The sequence below is a fragment of the Pholcus phalangioides genome, unplaced genomic scaffold (assembly GCF_987345545.1).
Source record: "Pholcus phalangioides strain wild (caught in Gottingen) unplaced genomic scaffold, Ppha-v1.0 ptg000015l_1, whole genome shotgun sequence".
In the NCBI taxonomy this organism is placed as follows: Eukaryota; Metazoa; Arthropoda; class Arachnida; order Araneae; family Pholcidae; genus Pholcus; species Pholcus phalangioides.
Genome location: NW_028301608.1, coordinates 35,871,832 through 35,897,376, shown reverse-complemented (window position 1 = coordinate 35,897,376; position 25,545 = coordinate 35,871,832). Strand labels below are relative to the sequence as shown.

The 25,545-nt window shown below is 35.5% G+C and overlaps 1 protein-coding gene across 1 annotated transcript in view; it reads left to right on the top strand.

The window, feature by feature from the left end:
- LOC149075927 (uncharacterized) overlaps positions 1 to 25,545 on the top strand; it is a 66,902-nt gene that overhangs the window by 32,510 nt on the left and 8,847 nt on the right. The window contains exons 2-3 of the mRNA XM_089243443.1: positions 22,049 to 22,179; positions 24,614 to 25,254. Of these exons, the coding sequence (XP_089099569.1) occupies positions 22,080 to 22,179; positions 24,614 to 25,248 (735 nt within the window). The 5' untranslated portion in view covers positions 22,049 to 22,079 and the 3' untranslated portion in view covers positions 25,249 to 25,254. The remainder of the gene's footprint in view (positions 1 to 22,048; positions 22,180 to 24,613; positions 25,255 to 25,545) is intronic.

The window sequence follows — 25,545 nt, the reverse complement described above, 5'->3', positions numbered from 1 at the left end:
TAATTTATAAGTTATGAAAATGTTTATTCACGATTTTATAAAATATTACAAATAAACACCGTTAAAAAAACGGACAGATGCATAAAAAAAAAGTAGGAACGACCAAAAATACAGGAATATCTAGTAATACGGGACGCAAATGGTCCTTCAAATTATTTCCAGACATGTTCAGAAAGATTGAGAAACGCTGATTTGCAGAAAAGAATTTATCAAAATGTCCGAAGTTCCCCCGTGTGCTAAGGATTAAAAGCTAGGCTGTGTAAATGGCATCTGAATGACTTTTTTTTCCTCCACTCTAATGAATTTTTATATGTTTGATTTCTTTCTCATCTGAAAATGATTGAATTCCTATAAACGAACAATAGAGAGATTTTTTTGTTCGTTTATTAAAGAATTCTCAATGGAGTCGAGATAAAATGAATTAATCACATTGACTTTGTCTCCGAATCGATTTCAGTTTCTGGTTCAAGTGACTGGAAAATTTGTTTCTTGGAAAACGGTGACAAAAAAAAAACTTCCGCAATTCATTTACGAATTGAATCGAAAAGCGGAAATTAACTAAAATCTCAGTTGATGAAATCCGATTTCTCTCTCTCTCTCTCTCTCTCTCTCTCTCTCCATTTGTTTAGGTAAGGTTTGAACAAGTAATGTATGTACATAATCTACAACTATTATATACTTTTTTATGTACATCTGGTAAACAAGAACTTACCGGGATGTTTGACCACGGTCTTCTATTAATTCTTATCAATTCAATAATTAATAGAAAGCAAAGACCAAACAACCTGGTAAGTCATTTTTCAGTAGACGTCGGCCGCGAAAGCCTACGGTGCTTCATGCTGAGTTTTTAGTTAGTTACTCAGTCCCAGGCAATGAAGGTAAATATTGCTCCCCAAATAACACGTAATATGAAAAATACATGTAGCGGAAATTAATAGAACTGAGACAATAGTACATCTTAAAAGATCGGAAATTGCGTGAGATCGGCAATAGAAAGACCGAATCGAACAGATATTTCATTCCAAGGAAATCACATTAGTACACGCGTGAAATTTACTCTTAGCAAACATGAACGGCTTATGATAACTTCTACGTATATAATGGTGCTGAAAATTGGTAATGGTTGTCATTGTGGTATGGTTATTATAAAATATTATAATAGTTGTAATATATATTTCAAATTATTACCGTATATTTATTATTTTGCTACATTGCTGAATAGATGCATTAAAATTTATTATTTTGAAAAAAATAATACATTTTAATGCATCTGACCAAACGACTACTACTAAACCACCTCGTTCACATTCGTTTGCCGGAATTTCCAACGAATTGGTTCATGTTGGAATATGTGTGTATGTGTAGTGAGAGAAAGAGAAAACTACCGTGAAGTTTGTTTCAGTGTAATGCTTGTTATGTGTGGTGCTGTCAATTTTTCTAACTATGCGCGAAGTGTATTGATTGAATAATTATGTTGTTGTAGGTTCTGTTGCTTACTGTGGCGAGACTTTTCACGAGGAGATCGGCTCGCATCTGACCAAACTGAGAACCGAAAACTATCGGAGCCTATCGTTATTAATTAACGTCATTTACATCAGTATTCTTCAACCGCTGGGCATTTAATTCTTTCGCCCCATTCATGAAACCACTATGTAATTTTAGATTTAATTTCAATAATAATACATGGTGCGTTCCGTAAGAGCTTAACACTCGTTTACACGTGGGTGAAGTAATTCAGTAGTTGTCTAAATTTTAAGTCGTCAAGTTTTCTGAAATGTATACAGACGTTAAGGGAACTTTTCACGGGTTTAGATGTTAGATGGTAAGTGATCTAGAGGTAGATTAGAAGTAGAAAGTTGAATATATAGAAACTGGCAATTTTTTTTCTGTTAAGTAGGCACTATACGCATATGTCAGTGGACGTAACCTCATATTATCCAATGTGCATTCATTACTTGATTACTTGCGTTAGGACAGTTTTTTGAGCACTTGACGACTTAAAACAGTTAATTACTTCATAATTTAACTCATGAAAACGGGTCTTTAGAGTAAAATCATATAAAATCAAGAAATATATCAACAGCAAAATACAGTTTATTGTTTTCTAAAGTATCTTTTCTCAGATGATATGCATTGGTTCCCATCCCTAAATCCATTTTCCAAAGCACAAGTAGAGAGGTTTTTATCTGGAAGCTGCCTGGGTGAGAACCTTGCACATCTGAAATTTCTACCAGTTCACGACGATTTCCCGATATGTGTTGACGCAAACTTTTCAAAACTGAAAAGTAATATGTAAATGCAATATTAAAATCATACCACAGCCTCCTTACAGTCCGGATGTTGCACCGTGGGATTTCTGACTGTTTCCCATGTTGAAGGAGAAGTTATGGGAGAATTACAGTATTAGTTGTTTCAGCTGTAAGGTTCACTGAGACATCTTCCAGAAAAAACCTTTTCTACTTGCTTTGAAAAGTTGATTGAACGATGAGACCATTGCATATCATCTGCGGGAAGATAATAACAAGTTCTCACTGAACGCACCTTGTAAACCGTCTCTATATTGTTTTTATTTCTGTTTCATTTGTCAGAGTGCCTTTTTGCTGTTGCGCAAATTATTTCTTCCGTTTATTTTCTTTCCGCTGGTCTTCAAAAATTATCGTTCTCATTTATTTAATTTTTCTCTTTAATCCTTAAATAAATTCTCAAATTTACTCTTTTTGTGGCCCTTAAATTATTTTTCGCATTTACTTCTTGTGATCCTCAAATCATTCCTTTTTTTTCTTTTTCTGCCGGTCCTCAAATTCAATCAAATCGTAGCACAAGCAATGACTAATGAAGTAATTCACGTAAAGCAGTTTCTCAACCTATGGTCCGTGACGATGCCATAGGTGGTCCGCGAGCAGACTTGATAAAATTATTCATCTCCGTTGTTATTGATATGAAAAATATCCATTTATGGGTTCAAATAAAAAATTATACCTTCTTACTCACATGCACCATACATCATCGAAGAGAATGCAATAAATTGCTATCCTAAATGCGGATATTACTAAATTTTTCCAAAAATTTCAATTTATTTATTTATTACTTTATTAATTACTTTATTATTTATTACTTTAATCCGTTTTGCTATAATTACTGCTAAAATTGCTGAACGGGGTGTGGAAATAAAGGCTGCTACAAATCTCAGTGAACAGAAAATGTTTTCAGGAAAAAAAGTATTCAAATGATCTGATGACCATATTTCGCTGAAAAAAATGAAATTTGGCATCTTAAATAATAATCCATAAAATACGGGACATCGAAATCAAAAGCATTGTCAGAAGTAGTCACAATCACCAATCGTTATTAAAATTTCAAAAAAAATTGAGGACGAAACGTTAAACCCGAAAAATATGAGATACATATTTATACTTTTTGCCATAATTATTATAATATAATTTATGCTATTATGAAAACGCTGTGGAACGCTGTATTCACGATTTCAGTAAATACTACAAATTATTTCAAATAAGTATCGTTGAAGAAACGGGACAAATGTATAAAAAAAATCTGAGAACAACGAAAATTACATGAACATTACTTACAAGTGGTCCATCAAATTGTTTCAGACATTTTACTTGTCCTTGTTTTCAGAAAAGTTGAGAAACATTGATGTAAAAAGGAACACATTCATGTGTCCCCTCTGCTAAGTTGCTTGACTGCAAGAAAGCTATGGATACGCTTAAAGAGAAAGCTGGTGTATCGAAGCCAGTATTTTTTGCTCGCCAGCTAATTATTGCTATTATTGGTATATTTTTTCTCCTGTTTATTTATTGTTGCGGTCAGCAAATTACTTTTCCTGCTGACTTTTTTCCCCCCGGTCCGCAGTTGCAAAAAGGTCAAAGAATTTACGTAATCTAAAATCCGGTATAACGGAGTGAACTCAGCCACGGAACTGGGCTCGAAGAGATCTCGGCTACGGAATAAGTTCGGAGGCAGATTTCTGGCGTTCATTCAGAATGAAAGTTAACTCAAATTAATCTGTCTAGAAGAGCTGTTATTTTAGTCATAAAAAATATTTTTTATAAATAAAACTAATCGAGAAAACCTTACAATAATTTAGAAAATTAATTTTGAGAGATCGATGCGTTCAATCACATTGATTTTGAATAGCCCAAATGGGGCCCATCCATAGAATAGATTGTATATAGTAGGGTAAAGTACTTAGTTTTTTCCCTCAATATTAATTTTTTTTCTTTTAGCAAAGTTTCTGCAAAACTTGGAAGAACAAAAAAAAAAACAGTTTGTGCATATTTCTCGATGGCATTCTTTCTGTACAGCCTGAAATTCGATTCCCATGTCCGAAGCCCTCATCTCATCGTAATAAATTCCTCTGTACGAAAATGGAAAGGGCAAGGAATCGTCCAAGGTGAAAAGAAAAGGGAAAAAAGGCTTTCAGATATAAAACAACATCAAGCAGTCCTTGCAATAATTTTTTTTTTCTCTCTCTCTCTCACTCTTGTGGCTCTTAATGGACTCGAATGCACGCGAGAGAGAAAGCTCGAAACAACAGACAGCAAGCAATGAACAGGGCATAAACCAACTACTACTATATGAGGGAAGTGCACTCTAAGGAGAGGATAGGAAAGACAAAAAAAAAAAGAGACAAACGGAAAGATGAGATACAAAAAAAAAGTAGCCTAAGTGGTCTTTCGGCAATTCAAAGCAGAAATAATAATAAATATCAAGGAAACAATTCAAGAAAATGCGTCACTTCAACACAGGATTCGTCAGCATCATCTTACCTCAAAGGACTCGTAACCTGCTGGTTTCAAGTCAAGAAACATTATTTTGCAATTAGACAAAATGTGATTACTATGTGAGTCCGGACGTTTAGGCACTAAAAACGGTCAAAATGGGCAGGCAAAAAGACACTTAAAATAGGCATTAAAAAAAGACATTATAATTAATGAGGAGAAAAAAAGGAAACGTAACTAAAAGATACGATATGAAGGGTCCGAAAACTGACGAAAAGTTGACTGCACTCCCTGAATCTACTATTTGAATGACAGATTATAATAATTGGCTTGGAAATATTAAAAAAAGTACAGAAAAACAGTACAAATAAGAAAGTCCATGCCAATGAAAATGGTACAAGAGATTTACAATTTGGAATTAGTTCATAATCACAAGCCGGGAGATTATCTCGAGACAAATAATAGTCGATCCGGCATTTTTCAAAAAATAATGTAAGCAGGAAAACGTTTTAAACAGGAAATTTCGATGAGTATTAGTGAAGATTGGGCCCACGAAAATAAATCGCACTTAAGCTGGAAAATGTACAGTGGGAACTTTATAAGCGGGATCCACTATATACAATGACTCCAAAAGAAAAGCGGTTGGAAGTCTGTGTGGAAAATCGAAATAGAAATCGAAGCTTCTCGTCTCATTACGAAAATATCAGCTTAAAAGATTGGGAAGATACAAATAACATTTTGGAAAATTGATGTGCCGAACGAACGAAGCGAACGTATGCCCAGTCAAAATTGTTACATGCTCTGGGCATGTCGGGCGATTTGCCCAGCCCTGATTTCTACATTAAACCCTAGAAATACAATGGGCATCGTTTTTTAACGTTATTTGAATGGTTGAAGCTCATCAATGCAGATGAAACATCGTATTAACGATATTTCACTGTATCCGATTATTTTATAAGTGGGCACAACTCATCAAAATAATGAATTATTCTATAAATTATTGAGAAATTGATTTCTCGGATAGAAAAGAAACGATAGAGTGTGAAAACATGAGACCAAAGTTTATACGTGTAAAATTAGAAATTAATATTCAAAGAGTCATGGATAGATCCATGGCCCCCACAAGGGGTGGGCCCTGGGGCCCGGGACGATTTTCAGCATTTTTTTGCTTTTTAACGCTATAAATTCATCATAAAGGGCCCTGCTCTACAACGCGGGGCCATGGAGAAATCTAGCTGAAAAACAAAATTAAATTAATCAGCGTGTGCAAAATTAAAATTTAGATTTATTTGAAACAAAATTTTTGTAACCAATATTTGACTGCATCAATTTCTCCATAATTTAGTTTAACAATAATAATTTTTACCCAAATAATAACTGAGAACATAATTTTTTCGGAAAAAAGAGACAAACATATCACCATAACATTCATTAATTCAGAAATTAGTGTTTTAAGTCAACAACAGAGGACGCTAGTAAAACTTTTTTTGTGGCCAGCGAATGAACACAACTCAACATAATCACTCCCAATTTCTTAACGAAATTGCACATAATTTTAACATGTGATTACTGGTTAATCGACATGTTTGAGATATTTCAAAATCCTGCCCATCACCTACGATGAAGAAAATCCTGTAGGGGCTGATCACCTGGTTCCGGGAACACGTTTATAATGCCGTTCCATCTGGAGGGCAATCGACCGAGTTCCTTAATACTGAGGGTTGAAAATTTAAAAAAAAAAATTCTCAAAAAGTTCTCAATGCTAAAAATATTCTACAGAACATGGTCTCTAAAAATAAACATATAACAATAACGAAGCAGGAATTTACGACAGGAAAAATTCAAAAAAAGGCATTTTTACAAAAAAAAAAGTTTGAAAATAGACAAAAAAGGACATTTATGGCATTTTGCCTGAACTTCCGGGCTCCAGTGATTGCATTTTTCTGCCATTGAACGTTTTACGTATTTCAGTTAACGAAATTGACAGTCGTTTTAGAATTTGGCGCTGAAAGTGGCTCTAATTTTAACTAGAAAGATTTGTTTCTTTAACGTATAAGCACATGATAATTTTCTGTACGGCCTCCACAAAATGTTCTAAATTATGTGTCTAGAGCACATTTATCAACTCACATGTTGTAAGACTAAAAAACAGCTCCAACATACTGCCACTTTGCAATTTACGATCTTACTCTCCGAGGAATTTCATTTAGAATAAAACTTTCTGTAACATACAGCAAGAAAATATATTTGCAACGGAAAACTCATCAAATGTCATAACGCCTTCAGACTATGTTGCCACAAACGTGGTGGCTGCTTTTCCTCACTGTAGTATATTTTTTTAACTTCATGGAGTTAAGACCTGACTTAAAGGATCGTGTGTGTTTTGAATTAGAAACACGGTGAATATGAATTTTGAGGGCTTTTATCAGAGGGCAGCACTCAAAAACTTTTATGTGTTTTCAAGACAGTCTCTATGAGAAAGTGCCTCCGGGGAAAGTGTCATGTATTACATAAAATCTAGCAATACAATTCTCGGGGGAAAATGTATAAATATACTCAAAATAACATACTGAAAATTTTAATGAGGTTAATTATTTCTTCACATATAAAGCTCCAAAATTTGACAACATGATAGAAAATTTGAAAAAAGAAATGAATATTTTATGATATTTAGGTTTTTAATGTATTTTTTGAATATCAGAAATGCAAAAATATCTTGAAAATTCCCAAAAAATGAATGCTCGGGTCTGAAAGGGTTAAGGGGGGGTCTCATACCTTTAATATGGTCAAAAATCCTCAAAAACTATGTTCTAGTAAAAATATCATCAAAAAATCTTGCTTAACCTCTTATTCATTCCGAATTTGATATAAATATTTTTGATTACATAGCTCTCTCTCTCTCTCTATGCTTATACATTTTTATTTATATCTTTAATAGTAAGATATATCTCGTCCCTGTACTTTCAAAGGATTAGGAGAGTCGCAGAAACTTGTAAAATGACAGAGATGTGAAACATTCGAGTGAAATATGAAATGAAAAAAAGTGTGGCTAGTTTTAGAATCCAGTATAGCTATCCATGGCAAACCCCGCCCCTTCCTGAAGAAAGAGGCTGCTGACGAGTGTCCATGAATCCCTAAATCCAATTTTATTTATGGCATTTTCAGACACTATAAATTTACTCAGAAATCAGTTTAATTAATAAGTATAAAGGGTCTCGCTCTTGGATGGGGCGGGTAAAGGTAGGGGGCTACAAGAAAAAAATATAGTCCAAAAGGGGCCTTCGACGAAGAAGCGCTGATCAACACGTACCCAAATTATGGTTCATATAGTGGACCAGTGATTCTTAAATGGAGAGTGCCTAGACCCCCAGGGTCCACCGCCCAATTGTAGAATTATAAAAAAATAATAAGTTGAAAAAATTTTTTTTTAATGTATTACCCAAAAAGAAAAGTTTTAACTAAATTAACGTGCAGAAGCACCACTGCAACGTTGGTATAGGCTGCAGTATTAATATTATTCTTATTTTACGAAAATTGTGCTTCTAATGACCTCTCTCAATCTAAAAGGAAGTATAGGAGTGCACTCCTGCACCTCTTATACCTCTACTTCCATACTCCCCCCCCCCCTAAGCTTTCGATTAGTAGTATGAAATGTTGTTTTAGTTATATTTTGTAGTCCGCAGTAGATGGCATTCTATTGCAGCATATTTACCAGTGCCGGATATAATGTCCTCAACCGCTCGAAAACATTCTCGCTGATAGATGGCTGCAGTTTCTACTGCTGTAAACAGGGTCCATGACAGACACCAGAATTTTCGGGGGAGGGGGGTCCACGACTAAAAGTATTTGGGAACCGCTGGAATAGATCATTGGACTACCCCTCTTTGACAATTTTTTTTTGCGATGAGATTAACAAAAAACACGACCGAAAATAATTCAGCAAGAGGGAGCCAAACATCGTTCTATAATGACACTTAATTTTTTACACTTAAGTCAAGATTTACTTCTTCAAAAAGACGTACATATTTAGTGGAAAAATTCAATCTGAAGTTCAAACATTGAAATACCAACTTAGCGAAGAAAACTCGTTAATTACTACCGGGCCGAAAATTATCTCTCCCTTACGACAGTTTTGCGTAGAAATCTGCATAAAATCTTCATTAGGACACATTAAATGCTTCTTCCCAACTGACTTTCCCGAAAAGTTGTTTGCTTTATGGCATTTTCAAAAGCGCCGGGGAATTCGTAAATTAAGCAACCTATTGAGGCTCCTACAAATGGGCTGAGACCAAACAGGTATCTGTCTACACAAGGGCAAAGGGAGCGGGTGTAAAGTCTTTCATTGCAGATGGATGAATTTCATATTTGGATTCGTTCTTCTGAATTCATTATGAGGTTTTATGGTGAACAACAACCCGCTGATGATAAATTCTGTTATGATGATGACGACGTCTTTTATGACTGTTTATTCAGAAATGGCGTTCGGGGACTTCATGATCCCATGTCTCAGGAGAGAGGACTTTAAGACTACCCTTTTTATGGGCTGTAGAATCGACATTGAAATCTAACTCTAATCTTAACGTGTCATAAATTTGGAAGAATTTGCTTATTATATCGAATTTCAACTTATTCAATACTTGATGTTCTTCTCACTTATGAAAAGACATAAAATTGAGATTTCATTCAATTACACAAGTTTGTAACAAGAAGCATGAGGTTGAAAATGATAACCACGAATTACAATGATATGATTATAATAATAATTATAATGAATTATAATGCAGTTCTGGACAAATAGCAAAGAAAAATTTTGGTGCCAAAAAAATTATTTTTACCCGAAGAAAAAGGTCCAAAAAATAATGCTTCTTTTGGAGTTCTTCATGTTGGCAGACATGCTGCTATAAATTCTAAACATTTTGTGCTGCTCTCAGTCAGTCTGCAAGTTAGTAACCACACGAAGAAAATTTTAGGCACCAATACCAATTTTTTAGTCGGCCTGGCAATTGGGGTTTGTTCATCCCTGTTAATGATATCATGAAATGATAATCATGATAATAATTAAGGCTGGTACAATTAACCGATTAATCGGGTCGGTTAATCGATCAATTGTTAATCGCAGCTAAAATCTTATTTGAGTAAATCGCGATTCGATTAAAATTTTCATTAAAAATTTGAATTAACTTGATTTGTTTGAAAAAACTGATTCGATGTCTTATAAATCATGTTTAATACAGAACATTTTGAATAAGTGACTAAATTAAAAAATATTTGAATCAATATTTTTACCGAATTTTCGATTCATCGGAAACTGATGATTTCAATTTCAAATTGAGTCTGATTGGAGTTTTAGAAAAAAAAAAGACAAGACCAAAATTTATTGTCTCCACTATGAACAGTAATTTTTCGTATTCTTGCAAGACTCAGCTCATCTCCTCACAAGTACTATTCGAGAGGAGTTTCTGGAAAAACAATCAACAGCCCAATAGAAAGTAGTTTTGAAATCTGTGAATAATAACCAAAAATAACCTTTTAAAAAAAACGATAAGATCCAAGTCAAGAAATTGCAATTTTTGGAAATTATTATGTTCAGCTTGTTTATAGCACATCTTCAGATCTGCAACGCTTCTATGCCATTCCGAAGAGTGCAAACCTAGAAATTCAAGCCTCTCGTAATAATACCAGTCACTCATGCCAGCTATTCGTTTAATAAAGGACCTCTGTAGCTTTCGAGGAGCTTTATACCCTTAATTTTGTAAGGGCTCCATACTTGTGAACAGATTCCAGAGTCGGGCGAAAGTATACACAGTAAGTGTATGACAACGTAATCGCAGTACATTTGCGGTGTGCCGTACGTAATATGTATGAAAGTCTATTTGCTTTGAAAACTACGCCATGTTCAATAAAATCCACGACGTGGCTCATTTGCAATATAAATCTGCGCATGGGCTTATTTGCTGCAACGTTTCATTATTCACATTTCATTATCCACGTTTAATATTCAAGATCGGTGCGTCTGCCTTAATGGTTTACCCGCTTATTTAATGCTGAAAAATAGAGTTAATTGAAGGTTTGGAGACGAAAATAAAAGGTCAGGATATAGTAAGAGTCCCAAGGTGTGATCCTCAAAAAAATTATGAAAAATTCAAGAACGTGCATCTCAGTTAGAAATGCATAAAAACAAAAAAATAAATAAAAAATAGAAAATAGTGGTAGAATTCAAATTATTATAGCCGCAAAAAATTATTAAAATGACAGCACTTGGCTACTCATCGCCTCTCGCACTTCTTGGCGATATCTATAAAAAAAATTCGTTTCACTCTTTCTACACTCTATATTTTATGCTCTCTATGTTCTTTATTTTCTTTTCTTCTTTCTTTTATTTTTTTTTCTGTGCTGTATCTGATCTTGTGTTGTTTGAATGAAGTCACTCTAGGGTAGCGGGAATTTTAAATTCATTCTTGGCTTTTATTGGCGTTCAAAAAGTTAATATTTAGGATTTTTTTTTTTTTTTTTTTTTTTTGAGTAACCCATAACCAATTCCACCGGAGTTTCATATATTTCTGTACACATTTAAATGTGTAGAATCAGTAGTAATTTTTTCATAACTTTTCGAAAACGTCACCTTCGGACTCTTTCTTTTTAAGAATTGTAAGAAGAAAGCTTATATATACATATGTATGTATAGAATTTTATACATTTTTATTGAACACAATTGTATTTAATAACCGCGTGCCGCGTTTCTCTTCTCCTTTTTATTTTTTTCTCTATCGCTAAATCAAAAATCATTCATGAACGACGTCACAAAAATTTATTATGGTCTTAATTATCTTTTTCCCCAAAATTATGTGAACAAAAAAAATCAAATACAATCCATCATCACGTCTTTATTATTTTTAATCTAAGAATCACGAGGATAATGCCTATGGAAATGAATATGAAAATAAATAAACCTAGGAATATTGACAGTATGTCCAATACGCTAATCTAATAAATTAATCAAATTTATGGATCGTGGTCAGAGTGCAATTTGCGAGAGATAATGAATATTTGATTGATTGGCAATAGGAACCTTTTGTTAAAATTTTCCAGACCTTCATGCATCGTCGTTTTCACGAACGGAACGTATTATGATGCAAATGCAAATACTGTGATGTATATTATCTTCATCACAGTATTTTTCTTAATAATTTTTCAGAGACAAAATTCAATAATCACCCTCAATCTGTCTACCTCATAATGTGGAATAAGAAAAAAATGACGATAAATATAAAGAAAAATATAATTAAACTGAAAAGCCAAAAAAACTGGTACAGGAATGCGTATGCAAATAAAGAGATATGGAACCAATCAGAGTACGGCGCTGCGGTCGGTAACGCCTATATAACACAACAAGTGTCTGGCATAGTTGTTAGATCGGTTACTGCTGCTACAATGGCAGGTTATCGAGATTTAAGTGAGTTTGAACGTGGTGTGGTGTTATAAGCGGCGCACGAGAGATGGGACATAGCATCTCCGAGGTAGCGATGAAATTTGGATTTTCACGTACGAGCATTTCACGAGTGTACCGTGAATATCGGGAATCCAGTAAAAAATTAAATCTACGACATCGCTGCGGCCGGAAAAAGATCATGCAAGAACGGGACTGACGACGACTGACGAGAATCATTAAACGTGACAGACGTGCAACCCTTCCGCAAATTGCTGCAGATTTCAATGCTGGGCCATCAACAAGTGTCAGCGTGTGAACCTTTCAACGAATCATCAACCTCCACGCCCTCTTACTCCTACGGATTTATGGACAGCCCTGCAGGATTCATGGTGTCAATTACCTCCAGCACTACTTCAGACATTAGTCGAGTCCATGCCACGTCGTGTTGCGGCACTTCTGCGGGCTCGCGGGGGCCCTACACGATATTAGGCAGGTGAACCAGTTTTTTTGGCTCTTCAGTGTACATAATGATAAAATTATCGTGTAAATTATTAGGTTATTTTAGTTCTAACTAAAGATAAAAAAAAGTGGTGTTTTTCAAACAATTAGTATATAACAAATCATCTCACCTGATAAAGTGCCGCTGTGGTGATGGACTCACCTCCGAGTTTGAGCCCCACCGTTGCCGCAGTGGTGGTCGGCTGAAATTGGTTTGCTGTGGTTCCCAATTTCGAGAGAGAGAGATTATGAGGTTGAAATAGTTGCATAAATTTCTTTCTTCCTTCTTCTTCTTTCCTCACTTACGAACAAGGAAAGTAATTTTTAAGAATTAACACCGATATATTTCAAATGGGGATCGTCGAAATTTTTTGCCAAAAGCCTGTACATGAAGGGGGTTAAGGTGCTTACGAAAAAGGGAAGTCTCATACAGTATAAGAAACTGCTTGAAAGCAACACTGCTAAATAAAGGGTTAAAGCAATCGGTCGATAAGAGTATTCCACAGCCATGGAAGATTCAATGAAGCTATTACAGCTGTGACTAAGACATTTATGACCCTCCAGTTCACGGGGTGGAAAAATATTCCGGATCCCACAGACCTCTATGCTCAAATACATATTACAAAAAAATATTCATGCAATTTCTATACTTTCAGTATTTTGATACATTTATTTAATACTTGTTACATCATTTTAGTATGATACACAGTATGAATATAGAATGAATATAATTAAACACCGCTGTACTATTTTACACTAAATTTGAAACTGATAGTTTTGAATTGGTCATAGTATCACACTAAAGCAGAAACTGAATGAGAAAGACAATGAAATATTAATTATCTTTAATGCATGTGAAATAAACCTTATAATATGAAAATATAAACATATTATCTAATTTTTACAGTCACTTCAAAATAACCATGTGAATTAACATTGAAAAAAAAAAATGTTGCTTCACTACAAGGGTTGGGGTCTCACAGACCAAATATAGATGAATCTTTCAACAGTTCCGGGAAAAAAATAGCCATCGCGTCCAAAGTTGGCATATTAGATAAATGTGTTTGAATAGGAAATTGTGGAGAATCTCAAAAGAAAATTGTTCCTGCCACCTGGTGATGAATGAGAGAAATACATGTGCATAGGCATAGGTCTCACAGACCCAATTCCTATACTCGAGTGTTGAAAACGTAATGAATATTTAAAAAATAAATAAATTAAACACTGATTTAGAAATGTAGGTTAATAGTTATCAATAATAAAATGTTTGAAATTAATAAATGCAAATAAAAATTTTAAATTGCTTGTAGTATCAACAATCACTAATAGTATGGGAATCGTACCAATATCGGAATGATCATGATCTGATCATTGTAAAAATTACTCTTTACTGACATTATTTCATTCAAATTATAATCATCAAAATTGGCTCGATATTGAATCGTCATTAAAAAAATTTGTCTCGATAGGAACACCATTATTTAAAAGAATTATCTCGATAGGATCACCATTAACAAAACAACTCCAATTGATCACCATTATTAAAAAAAATTCCGATAAGATCACTATTATAAAAAAAAGAACTCAATACGATCACCATTATTAAAACTATCTTAACCTGATCACCATTATTAAAACTATCTTAACCTGATCACCATTATTAAAACTATCTTAACCTGATCACCATTATTAAAACTATCTGAACCTGATCACCATTATTAAAACTATCTGAACCTGATCACCATTATTAAAACAACCTGATTGAATCACCATTATCCCAACAACTCTAATTAAATCATCATTATCAAAACTATTTCGATCGCATCACACCCATTAGCAAAACAACTCCGATCAGATCACCATTATCAGAGAAATCTCAAGCCAAATCGACTTGTAGAAAAACACAATTTTTAACGACCTCGATTTAATTTTTAAACCTCACAGTTTACTTTTTATACCTCAATTTAAAATTTTTGACTTGAATTCAAATTTTAGTTTAATTTCTTTTTTTTTGCCAGTAAATTGCGATAATAGGACTAGTTCCCTACAGAGAACTACCCGAAATCGTATACTTTAAGAAATTACTTCCAAAACTATTTCGAAAAATGTTCAATGAACTGCATACATATACACATACAAGTATATTTGTCTCATAATGAATTCAACAAATATCGATAAACCACCGAACACACACAACCGATTGTTTTCAATTACTTTCCTTTTTCCCACAAAGACATAATTCTATTAACCTTTTTACATCAAATCATATTCTTCTACGTGCTCAACGAGTTTTTACGAAGAAAGGGAATAAAAAAAAACAATATTGGATAAAATTTTTGAAGAAAAATAGGAAAAATTCAGTTTTATGCTGAATGAAAGTTGTTCTCGAAGAAGAAAAGAATTCGAGATAATTGATTGGATCCAACAGAAGAAACTTTCGAAATCGATTTCTTCTTTAAGATCTCAACCACAGACTATACTTGTATATACCAGAACAAAAAAAAAAGAGTTAAGGAACGGAAAAGTTAGAAAACGGAACGCCACACAGACGTTTATACTGATAACATTCGGAAGAGAAGAAAATGACGAGCGAAAACACGTACGAAATATATGAGAGTCGATTCAAAACTCTGCAGATATTTCGCTGAGATTAGATACAGGACTTCTTAGCCCAGGAGTGCACAACCTTTTCAGATCGCTTACTAGATATGCGGTAATTCTGTCGCACGCGGGCCAATAACTTGCTTTCAAGTGTGTTCCGGTAAATCTGATAAATTCATTTATTATGTATAGAAGCCAGTTGTTATGCATAATTACCGAGTACTTTTTGTTAAGTTTAATAAATTCCCCTTAAATTTATCACTTTCACCGACGATGGTAAATTTAATAAGTACTAAAAGAAATTGTCAGTTTTACCGGAGTTTGTGCATAATCTCAAGTGTCTCGTCGTTGGTAAACATGATAAATCGTACTATATATGATATATTATACATGATAATTCATTCATGCATTGTATCATTATATTAGGATACGATCGTAAAATTTGTTACCATTATATCGGGGGTACGACTATATTCATCACACACTAAACTGATTTGGAGTTTTTTCATATTTATCAAATTCTAGACGTCATCCCAGATAAAGGCGATAAATTTCAAGTATTTATCGCATTTACTAACGACACTTATTTGTTGTGCGTAATTACCGGTAAAAGTGATAATTTTTTTGGTATTTATCAAATTTATCAACGACGCTTGGGTACTATGCATATTCGCCGGTAAAAGTGATAAATTGTTAACGTACCAAGACGATTGGTAAGTACGCATAATAACCGATTTATCATATTTACCGTAACACACATAGATATACGGTTACCATGTAACCCTTATTACATTCTCGTGATTTCTGTCGTCCCAACTTTTTCATAAAATGTCCCGTTTTTTCCTTTCATTTTCAGCGAAGCTTATTTGAATTTTTGAAATCAAGAATTAAGAGATAATGCTCATGATTTATAAGTTAACGCCTGTGGCAATATTTTCGGCTGTAATTAGCAACTTCACTTGCGTTTGTCGGTAATTGTGCAACTTCACTTGCTTTCGACAATGTTTTTTGGCTATAGTTAATAACCTTACTTGCCTTTGCAATTTTTTTGGCTGCAATTGGTAACGTTAACTAGCCTTAGGCAATTTTTTTTCTTCTATATCTAGCAGCTTTACTTTCACTTGACAATTTTTTTTTTTACTAGCAACTTCACTTGCATTTGACAATTTTTTTCATTAGCAACTTTACTTGCGATCTACAATTTCTTTTGCGATAGTTGACCGTATAGCTGCCGATTTCGCGAATTTGTATGGAATATGGTCAGCCTAGGCTATTATCATGTTGCCTGTACTGAAATTGCGATTTAGTGTGCTTGCCGGTGGAACCACTTGGTGAGCCGAAGTTGTGCAGCACCCCTGTCTCAGCCAATCCATGCGTTTCTGAATAGCCATACGCATGCGCAAAGATGATATTTTATCGTCATTCAAAATGGCTGCCAGGCCTGTATACAGATTATGTATCGGTCACCCATATATTGTTTTATTTTATTTTACTTTATTTTATGTTAGTTAGAAAAAGATTTACACTTGTCTGGAACACGTGCTAGTTTTGGTCATGATGGTGATTGCTTCCTGATTCGATGCCTTCGTCTGTCGAATGTCAAACAATTTTTGAACATCACTTCCAAAGATATTCGTAGTACTAATGTTTCCAAAAGTGGGCAATATCCCAGTGGTGGGTGATAGAATGGGTCCGGGGACGATAGAAGCTATAGGTACAACATAGGGTCCTATGAGTTCGCTTAAGTTGGGGGGCGATGAGAGAAAAAAATTCTGAAGAAGGGGGCAATGAAACAAAAAGTTTGGGAAACTATGTTTTAGACGAAAAACTTGTGTTCCCTTCAGAGCATGACCTCCATGTTTCGCTTTTTTTATATATGGGTTCCAGACATAGGCTCCTTTATGGCTTTTCCGCCTGCGGGCTACACGAAGTTTTCCGCCCTTCTCCCATTCTAGTCTAATTTTCTTGACTACTCTTTTCTCCAATTCGCCGCCCTGTGCTAATAACCCGCTTGGCCTTCCTTCACTCCTGCACGTATACTCGTGTTTCTAAGTCACACTTTTATAGTCACTCCCATGCTCACACACTCTATAAGTCATTCATTTAGTCAATCACATTCTTGCAAAGTATTTTGGTGACTCACATCCTCGTACACTGTTTTGGTCACACTTTTGGTAGCTCACTGACATGGTTTCTTTGCTGTGTCATTTGGTTCAGTTCACTGGTCACTTGGTCATTCTTTTGGTCAGCGACATTCTTGTACGCACTCTAGGTCAGTCTTCCCGTCAATGACATGCTTTCACCCTCTCTAGGTAACTCTTTTGGTCATTCACATGCTTTCACGCACTCTAGATCACTATTTTGGTTGTTCACGTGGTTTCACACTCTTTTGCTCACTCACGTGCTTGCAAACTCTCTAGGTCACTTTTTTGCTTTCCCCCAGCTGTCTGGCCAGAGGCGAATTTATTGAGGTTGAAACAAACTTTGCCGCCCTTCTCTCCCCATTCCACTGATTTTCTTGGCCAATCATTCCTGAAATTTGCCGCCCTTGGCTATATCCCGCCAAGTTCCCCTATGTAAATACGCCACTGCTTACTGCTTCCAGAGACTACTACTGCTTAGCCATTCATTACCCATCTTCAACTGGTTGCTCGCGAACACCATGGTAATCGTCGAAGAGCCAAAAGTGTTCAACGCTCAGGTCCGATTTCGTGATAGCGAGCACCCGATCAATGCTTCAATTAACTGCCTAAGTGATTTTTACCCTGTAAAAATTTTATTCAAGGATTGCAATTATGCAGGTTTCAGCCATTAGTATGTCAAAGTTGCCGTTAGGGGGGCATGCTCTGTGTTTGATGATGGGTATAGGCAGTGCTCGCGACGCGAGAAAGGATGCACCTAGCAAATATTACTTTGGAGAATTTCTAACGAATTGGTGCATGCTAGTATGTGCGTAGGTGTGAAGTTAGTGGAAATACTAGGTGGGACGGAAGAGTTCAAACCCAATACTTCTATGTGGATACTTATGGAGTTGGTGGCAAATACATTGGGTGGGGAGGGGGGAGGTGCTCGGTTCCTTGAGCCGAATACAAGTCAACGCTTATACAGTCGGATCCCGTTTTAACGAATACCGTTATAGCGAAAATCTTGTTTTAACGAATACTTTTCTAATCCCTCAGATAAGTTTACATAGGAACAATGCAAACAACCTTAAATTTCTTTATAACGACATTTCGTTATAACGAAATGATTTCTCCGGTCTCTTGGAGTTCGTTGTAACGGGATTCGGGTGTATAGGAGGTATGTTCTGAGTGCATCCGTGGCCTTAAGGTATTTATGTTGTCAGAGTTATAGGTTTCCTCTTGTACTTTGAATTGAAAACGGCAGATGCTTGAATAGTTCCAATGAATGAATGAACGCCAGTGGCTCTGCCACCGAACTCATCCCGTTGCCGAGATCTCTTCCAGTCCGGCTTCGTGGCAGAGTCTGGAACAAAGTGAGTGTGTATACCTAACAGTCTGAGTGTGTAGCTAGTGTTGTGTATGATATTTCAGTGCTACCATCTATACTTCAAATTGTGAGTGAAGTGTAATGATTGAATATTTGTAACATTGTAGGCCTGTTGCTCTCTGTGGCGAGACTTTTTAACTGGGAGATCGGCTCGCATTCGCGCCTTGAAGTTGGGAACCACAGAAAACCAACTTCAGCCGACCACCACTGTGGGGTTCGAACCCGGATCCTCGCATCGCGAGTCCGTCACTATAACCACTCGACCACCACAGCGGCTTGAATAGTTCCAGAGACTACTACAGTCGAATCCCGTTATAACGAACTCCAAGAGACCGGAAAAATCACTTGGTTGTAACGAAATTTCGTTATAGAAAAAATTAAAGGTTCTTGCATTGTTTCTATGTAAACTTATCTGGGGGGGGATTAGAAAAGTGTTCGTTAAAACGAGATTTTCGCTATATCTGTATTCGTTAAAACGGAATTCGGCTGTACTAAAGCACATGCACCTCTTAAATATTCCCCGTCAATAAATTCCAACGAATCGGTGCATGTCAGAATGAATGACCCGAGTATACATTCCGTACCTAAAGTGAAGTTTGTTTCCGAGGAATGCCTATTATGGGTTGTTTTAAAAAAGTGCTGATATCCGTATTCCGAAGGTTCCAGAGACTGCGAAACAGATCAAAATTTGTAGGGGAATGATCCGACAAACTGCATGGGTGTAAAAAAAATTTCTCTCTTCAAAATGGATCCCATTTAGCCCTTGTTACCCGTGAGATGTAGCAGCGACAACAGTGAACGTAAATGCACTATAAGTTCCCTCTACGACGCATCGTCGTGGATCTTGTACTCCAGTCCAGTCTAACAGCACCCTTCTAAGAACTGACTCCACATTTATCCTTCGCGTGTATGAGTTTAATCAACATCTATAAAGTAATAACTTTCCATGTGCTGCGTGTATCGGAAAATGTTATGATGTTGACTGGCCATGAATTATAAGCACATTAAATAAAACATTATACACAAGTCATCACGTGAATCGAGAAATACCAATAGCCCCCTCAAGTCACGCCATGCCGGAAAATTAAAGGTATCGTCGGTGTTATTTCACCCAGTATGTATCTTATGGGTATCTATAATTAGTCTGCATCATTACTGTTATCGATACGACCAATAAAATACGTCTAAAACATGTTTGAATACCTTGGAATATGTGCAAAAAGCGTCAAAAAATCAAAACATTTGACTACCAATATCTTTTAGAATTTTCGTCCCAGTTTTAAAGAAAATTTTTTCGTGTGTTAAGAGTTTTATAGAGAAAGGCGCAAAACTTTTGATGGGGGGAGATAAAAACTTTAGTTTTGGTATTGTTCCCAGTGATCATTTTTTGTGGTTTCAACAACTATCAGAAAACCATTTTATTTCATTTTTTCATATTTTAATTGAATTTTAAAACTCACCGCAGAATTTATATTATTATATACAAATAAAAACTCCAAAGAGCCACAAAAAGTAAATTGCCTAACCGGATGAAAAGGAAGAAATACATATAAGTTGAAATTACGATTAACGAACGTATTTCGTTCCGTGAACGCACTCGTAATCCGAATCACTCGTATATTGAATCCAGCTTTCCCCCATAGGACATAACATATTCGTTCCACAATAATTCATTCGAATAAAAATGACTAATAAAAACTGCATTCAATCAATAATAAAACACAATAATAATATAATTAATATAATACAATACAATAATACAATATTTTTTTATAAATAAAATAACGCCACAAATAAGCATAAAATTCAATAATGTCTAAAACTACCTTACTGTAAACGACGAGAGAAAAGGACTATCGTTTCGGACGACTTATGGACTCACTGTTGTCTGCAAACTTTTTTTTTAAAGTGACTTTGAAAAAGAATCTATCCAATGACACGCTTTTGCCACTTGTTTAGGATTTCTCAGAAACGGGAAATTGCACATTGTGTCGTTGTCCAGATTTATTGCTCGCAACTGCTACAGCTTCATTTGGGTGGTTCTTTTCTACAAAATTTCTCACAGATTTCTACACATCTCTCTCTAATCTCATTTGAAGCGGGGAATTCCTCCTCGTTTATTTCGTTTTCTCGTCTTCCTCAGACGAGATACCGTTCATATGTTATTCCTGTTGCGCGCAATGGAGAGTCTGTGGTCAACTCCTGGCTATGTTCCTCCACCAGTTTTTGAATGCTATCGTAATTCATCTCCAGTCTCGTGATCTTCCCCAAGGACACAATCTCTTCGACAACTGGTGGCTCCTGTCCATCGGCTAGCTAACCCATCAAAGTCGCGTTCAATAATCCAATCAGCCCTCAGTTTTCCCCGTGCAGGATTGAGGGTTTTGGTGACCTCATCCCAGACTGTATTGATGATCTTTTGACTCAGGTGAACGATGCGGAAATTTTTTTTTCTAAAGCTTTCGGAGGATAAGGTTTGTCCCATAGAATCCGTGATCCCACAGTACGCGTATGAGTGGCAGCGAAAAACCATCGTCTCAGTTGTGAAACTAAATAAACTTAGCGCAAAATTTCTGCTCATAATTTGAATCATCGCTCTTATATCGAATCAAAATTTTTTCGCAATTTTCGCTTGTTAATAGAATTACTCATTAACTGAATCGCTTGTTAATAGAATTACTCATTAACTGAATCGCTTGTTAATAGAATTACTCATTAACTGAATCGCTTGTTAATAGAATTACTCATTAACTGAATCGCATGTTAATAGAATTACTCATTAACTGAATCGCTTGTTAATAGAATTACTCATTAACTGAATCGCTTGTTAATAGAATTACTCATTAACTGAATCGCTTTGTAATAGAATTACTCATTAACTGAATCACTTGTTAATCGAATTACTCATTAACTGAATCGCTTGTTAATCGAAGTTCCACTGTATGTATGATGCTGAAATAACAATGGAAAAAAGCCCATAAAAAATATGGTTATCACAACCCAAATTCAACAGCTCAAAGTTCGGAATTCAGAAAAATTAAATAAAATTACAAAATTATAATAAATAATAAACTTCTAAACTACAAAGCTAAACATCACCCATAAAAATTTGATTTCCATTTAATTAAGTATTGATAGCTTCTCGATAATTCTTTCCGGACACTTTTAGCGAAACACCCTGCATAAGTAAGATACAAAAAACTACACTTTCACTAATTAAAATCCATTAATAATGCTCATCGATAATTCTCATAACATTTGTTTTTTTCAGTTACTGGTGGACATTGAAAACTAATAAAGAAATGTGTATCATAATCAGGCTGTCGCTTCTCTGTCTTTGCGTACCGTCATTCTTGCTGCTTTCCCTTGCTGAAACTGGCAGCTCAGAGCCAACCAATAAAGGTCAGTTTCCAGAAGGTCTTGCAAATTAAAACAATGCAAATCATGAAATTAAAATATATAAAATTATTATTATATTTTTCCTTCATTGAATATTGATAAGAGTTTTTGCCACAAAATATGTACTTGTTTTCATTCAATTCAATTTTATACACAGAAAAAACGCCGACGTTTTTTTCCAGGACTTATCAGACTTGGTAGAAGTTTTTTACAGGTATCATCTAACCCCTTTATCCCTTATCAGCAGTAAACACCATGCGCCTTATACAAAAACAGAAATAGGAAGGAACTTCCCGACGTTGGCAATGTAACGGCGTCTGTCAAAAAGTTGCATTGAGGAATAAATCGCGGAAAGTCCCGAAATAAATCCATCTTATAGCGCAGAAAAGAAGAGAAATCCCAACTCTTACTTCCCGGATCACAATACTATTTCACCATATCTACTATTTTTATTCTTATGTGGAATGGGATTGGAAAAAAAAAGCATTTTGTAGCATTTTACTTTCTCTCTGAGGAAAAGACGTATAGAAAACTAAAATTTTCAATTTTCCAAAACTTTTCTTATAGAAACTTTTTGATAAATGCGATTTAAGTGTGAGTGATTGCGAAATTCCGCGACAAGCTCGTTCCTTTTCAGCGATATGAAAGTACAGATATTATGGAGCTGGTTACAATATACTTTATTAGCTTTAAATTGAAAAAAAAAAATTGTGTGCATCTGATTGAATGTCTTTTACAGTGTACATAGAAGCAAAATCCCAAAATCCCGTTCCACTGAGGGAAAAAAATTTCCGATATGCAGTGTATAGGGGGTGAGTCTAAAAGGACGGATGATAAAATCACATGATCCAATTTAGTGAATCCCAATAAATACTGATTTGAAAGAAGCATCCCTTAGGATTCTTTTGTATCAAAAGAATGAACGAATGATAATTGAAAAAAAAAGTCTTGAATTACATTTTAACTGAAATTTTTATTTTGCTTATAACGTGATTAAATACGTCATCAAGATGGAAGAGACTTTTAAGGTCAACTATATACCATGCTATACAGGTTAACCATGTTGTACCATTGTTATAAAAAGGTTCTGTGCGCAGTTTTCTTCTATAAGTTATTAACCGAAGAATAAAATTTTGGGACTTTATATTTTTTGAAGTACAGTGGAACCTCGTTATAATGGACTAATAGGGGCCCTGAAGGTTGTCCGTTATAATGAAAGTTCGATTTATAACAAATAATTCTTATAAAGGGTGTAATGCTAGAGTGTACATCGAAGGAAGTACAGTAGTTAGCTGTAAAAATTGTTTATTATATATCTACTCTATAATATAAAATCACAAACTCGAAAAGGGCCTGTTTCTAAGCAACCGAAATTAGTGACGATTTTATGTTACGGAAATGGGTGACGATTTTATGTTACGGAAATGGGTGACGATTTTATGTTACGGAAATGGGTGACGTTTGTGTGTTACGGAAGTCGGTTACGATTTTGGGTCGAGTTTTCATTTAACTCCTGAGGACATCGGGAACCGCTTGACCTGTAGGGATCAAGTTTTGTGCTTGTGCCCAGAGGTATGTATACATCACTAGTCAAATATAAAAACAGTTTTCGACATAGGTTGAATTGAAAAAGGTGCGTACGTATATACACTGTATTAATCTTGATTTTTCCAGCTGCCGAGTGGTAGGAGTCATGTAGTGCATCTATATATACGCCAAACAAAATAACTATCGGGGTGTTTGATCGCTTGCTTGGAAATTTTTTTATAAACGAGTTAATACTTTTTTAAATACTTCTGTAGATACTCTTAAAACGAGTTTTAAACTCATCAGATAACAATTCTGCAATTCTTATAATTTTTTCAGCTGTCTGTTATAAGCGAAGTCCGTTATAGTGATGTTCTACTGTACATACATACATACATACATATATATATGTTAATTTTAATGTAGAGAAAAGACACAACAGCAACTGTAATATGCGCTGACCAAAAACGTCCAGAACTTTCGGAGAGACCTGTTCCAAATTCATGTGACCCACACCAAGTAGTGATATTGGGAGATTTCTTTCCATATCTTATTTTGAAAGGTCAACCGACTGTCAGCACAGATCACGTGATTGGGCGTAACTAATTAGGACAAGTCCATTCTACAGTGTGTAGAGGTTTCCTTCCTTATACATATATCCCGCTCTACCTGCACACAAAATTTCGCCTCACTCATACAAAAATAAACCAAATTATAACAATTGTTCCGTTTTCATTTGATCCATCCTTATACATGGATGTTAGCATAACTCCCATGTTTTCGACTAATATTAGAGAAACGGTTATTGATCTCCATAAAATAGCACAAAATGCATAAATGATACACAAAAGATGAACGATCAAAAATCGTTTTTGTTATTCTTAATGTGGTTTTGTTATTTTTATTTCAGACATCTTTCAGGACGGTTTCGGCAAGAAACCACTGTCAGAAAAATCCCTCAGACACATCATGCACTTAGTTACATTGGGAACGGGCATCGAGATCCCTCACATACCTTTCAAAGTAAGGGAGAACACACTGAAAAGGGCAAGGATCAACACCAGGACAAGACCAAGGACTGATTACGTCATCGGTTCGGAATTTCTCGGCAAACGCGACAACAGTGAATACGACGGCGAACCAGACAAGCGAATGGGATCCGAATTCCTCGGGAAAAGGATGGGCTCCGAGTTCTTGGGCAAGAGAATGGGTTCAGAGTTCTTAGGCAAGAGGATGGGATCCGAATTCTTAGGGAAGCGGATGGGATCTGAATTTCTAGGAAAGAGGATGGGTTCCGAGTTTCTGGGGAAGCGAATGGGTTCCGAATTCCTGGGGAAAAGGTACAGATCGTCCAACAGTAACGATGAAAGCGATATCGATTCAAGCATGGATCACCAGCAAAGCAGAAACGATGACGACGATGACTCGGATACAATATCCCGGAAGGATGACCTACAGAAAAGGGTCGGTTCTGAGTTCTTAGGAAGAAGGAAGAGATCGGTGTTTTATGAAGATGGCGACCACGAGTCCTACAAGACCACGTAGGGTGAGGTACATATGCACCATACACAAAATCAAAATATAGTCCCTAGCACTTTTCGTGTAGAAAACCTCATGTTCGTGTTTGCATGATCCTTGCAGCATGTAGCGCACATGTCGCTTACTTTTTCTCTGACTGGGAAATGCATCAGGTTCTTTCAGTATGTTCAAAATACAGAGTGTAAAATCTTACCCTTATACAGTACACCCTTTTATGTTTTGAATCACTGGGGATAGAAACACATTTTCAATAAGAAACCGTATCTAAATAACGTGCATATTCTAGATATTGCATTTCTTTTA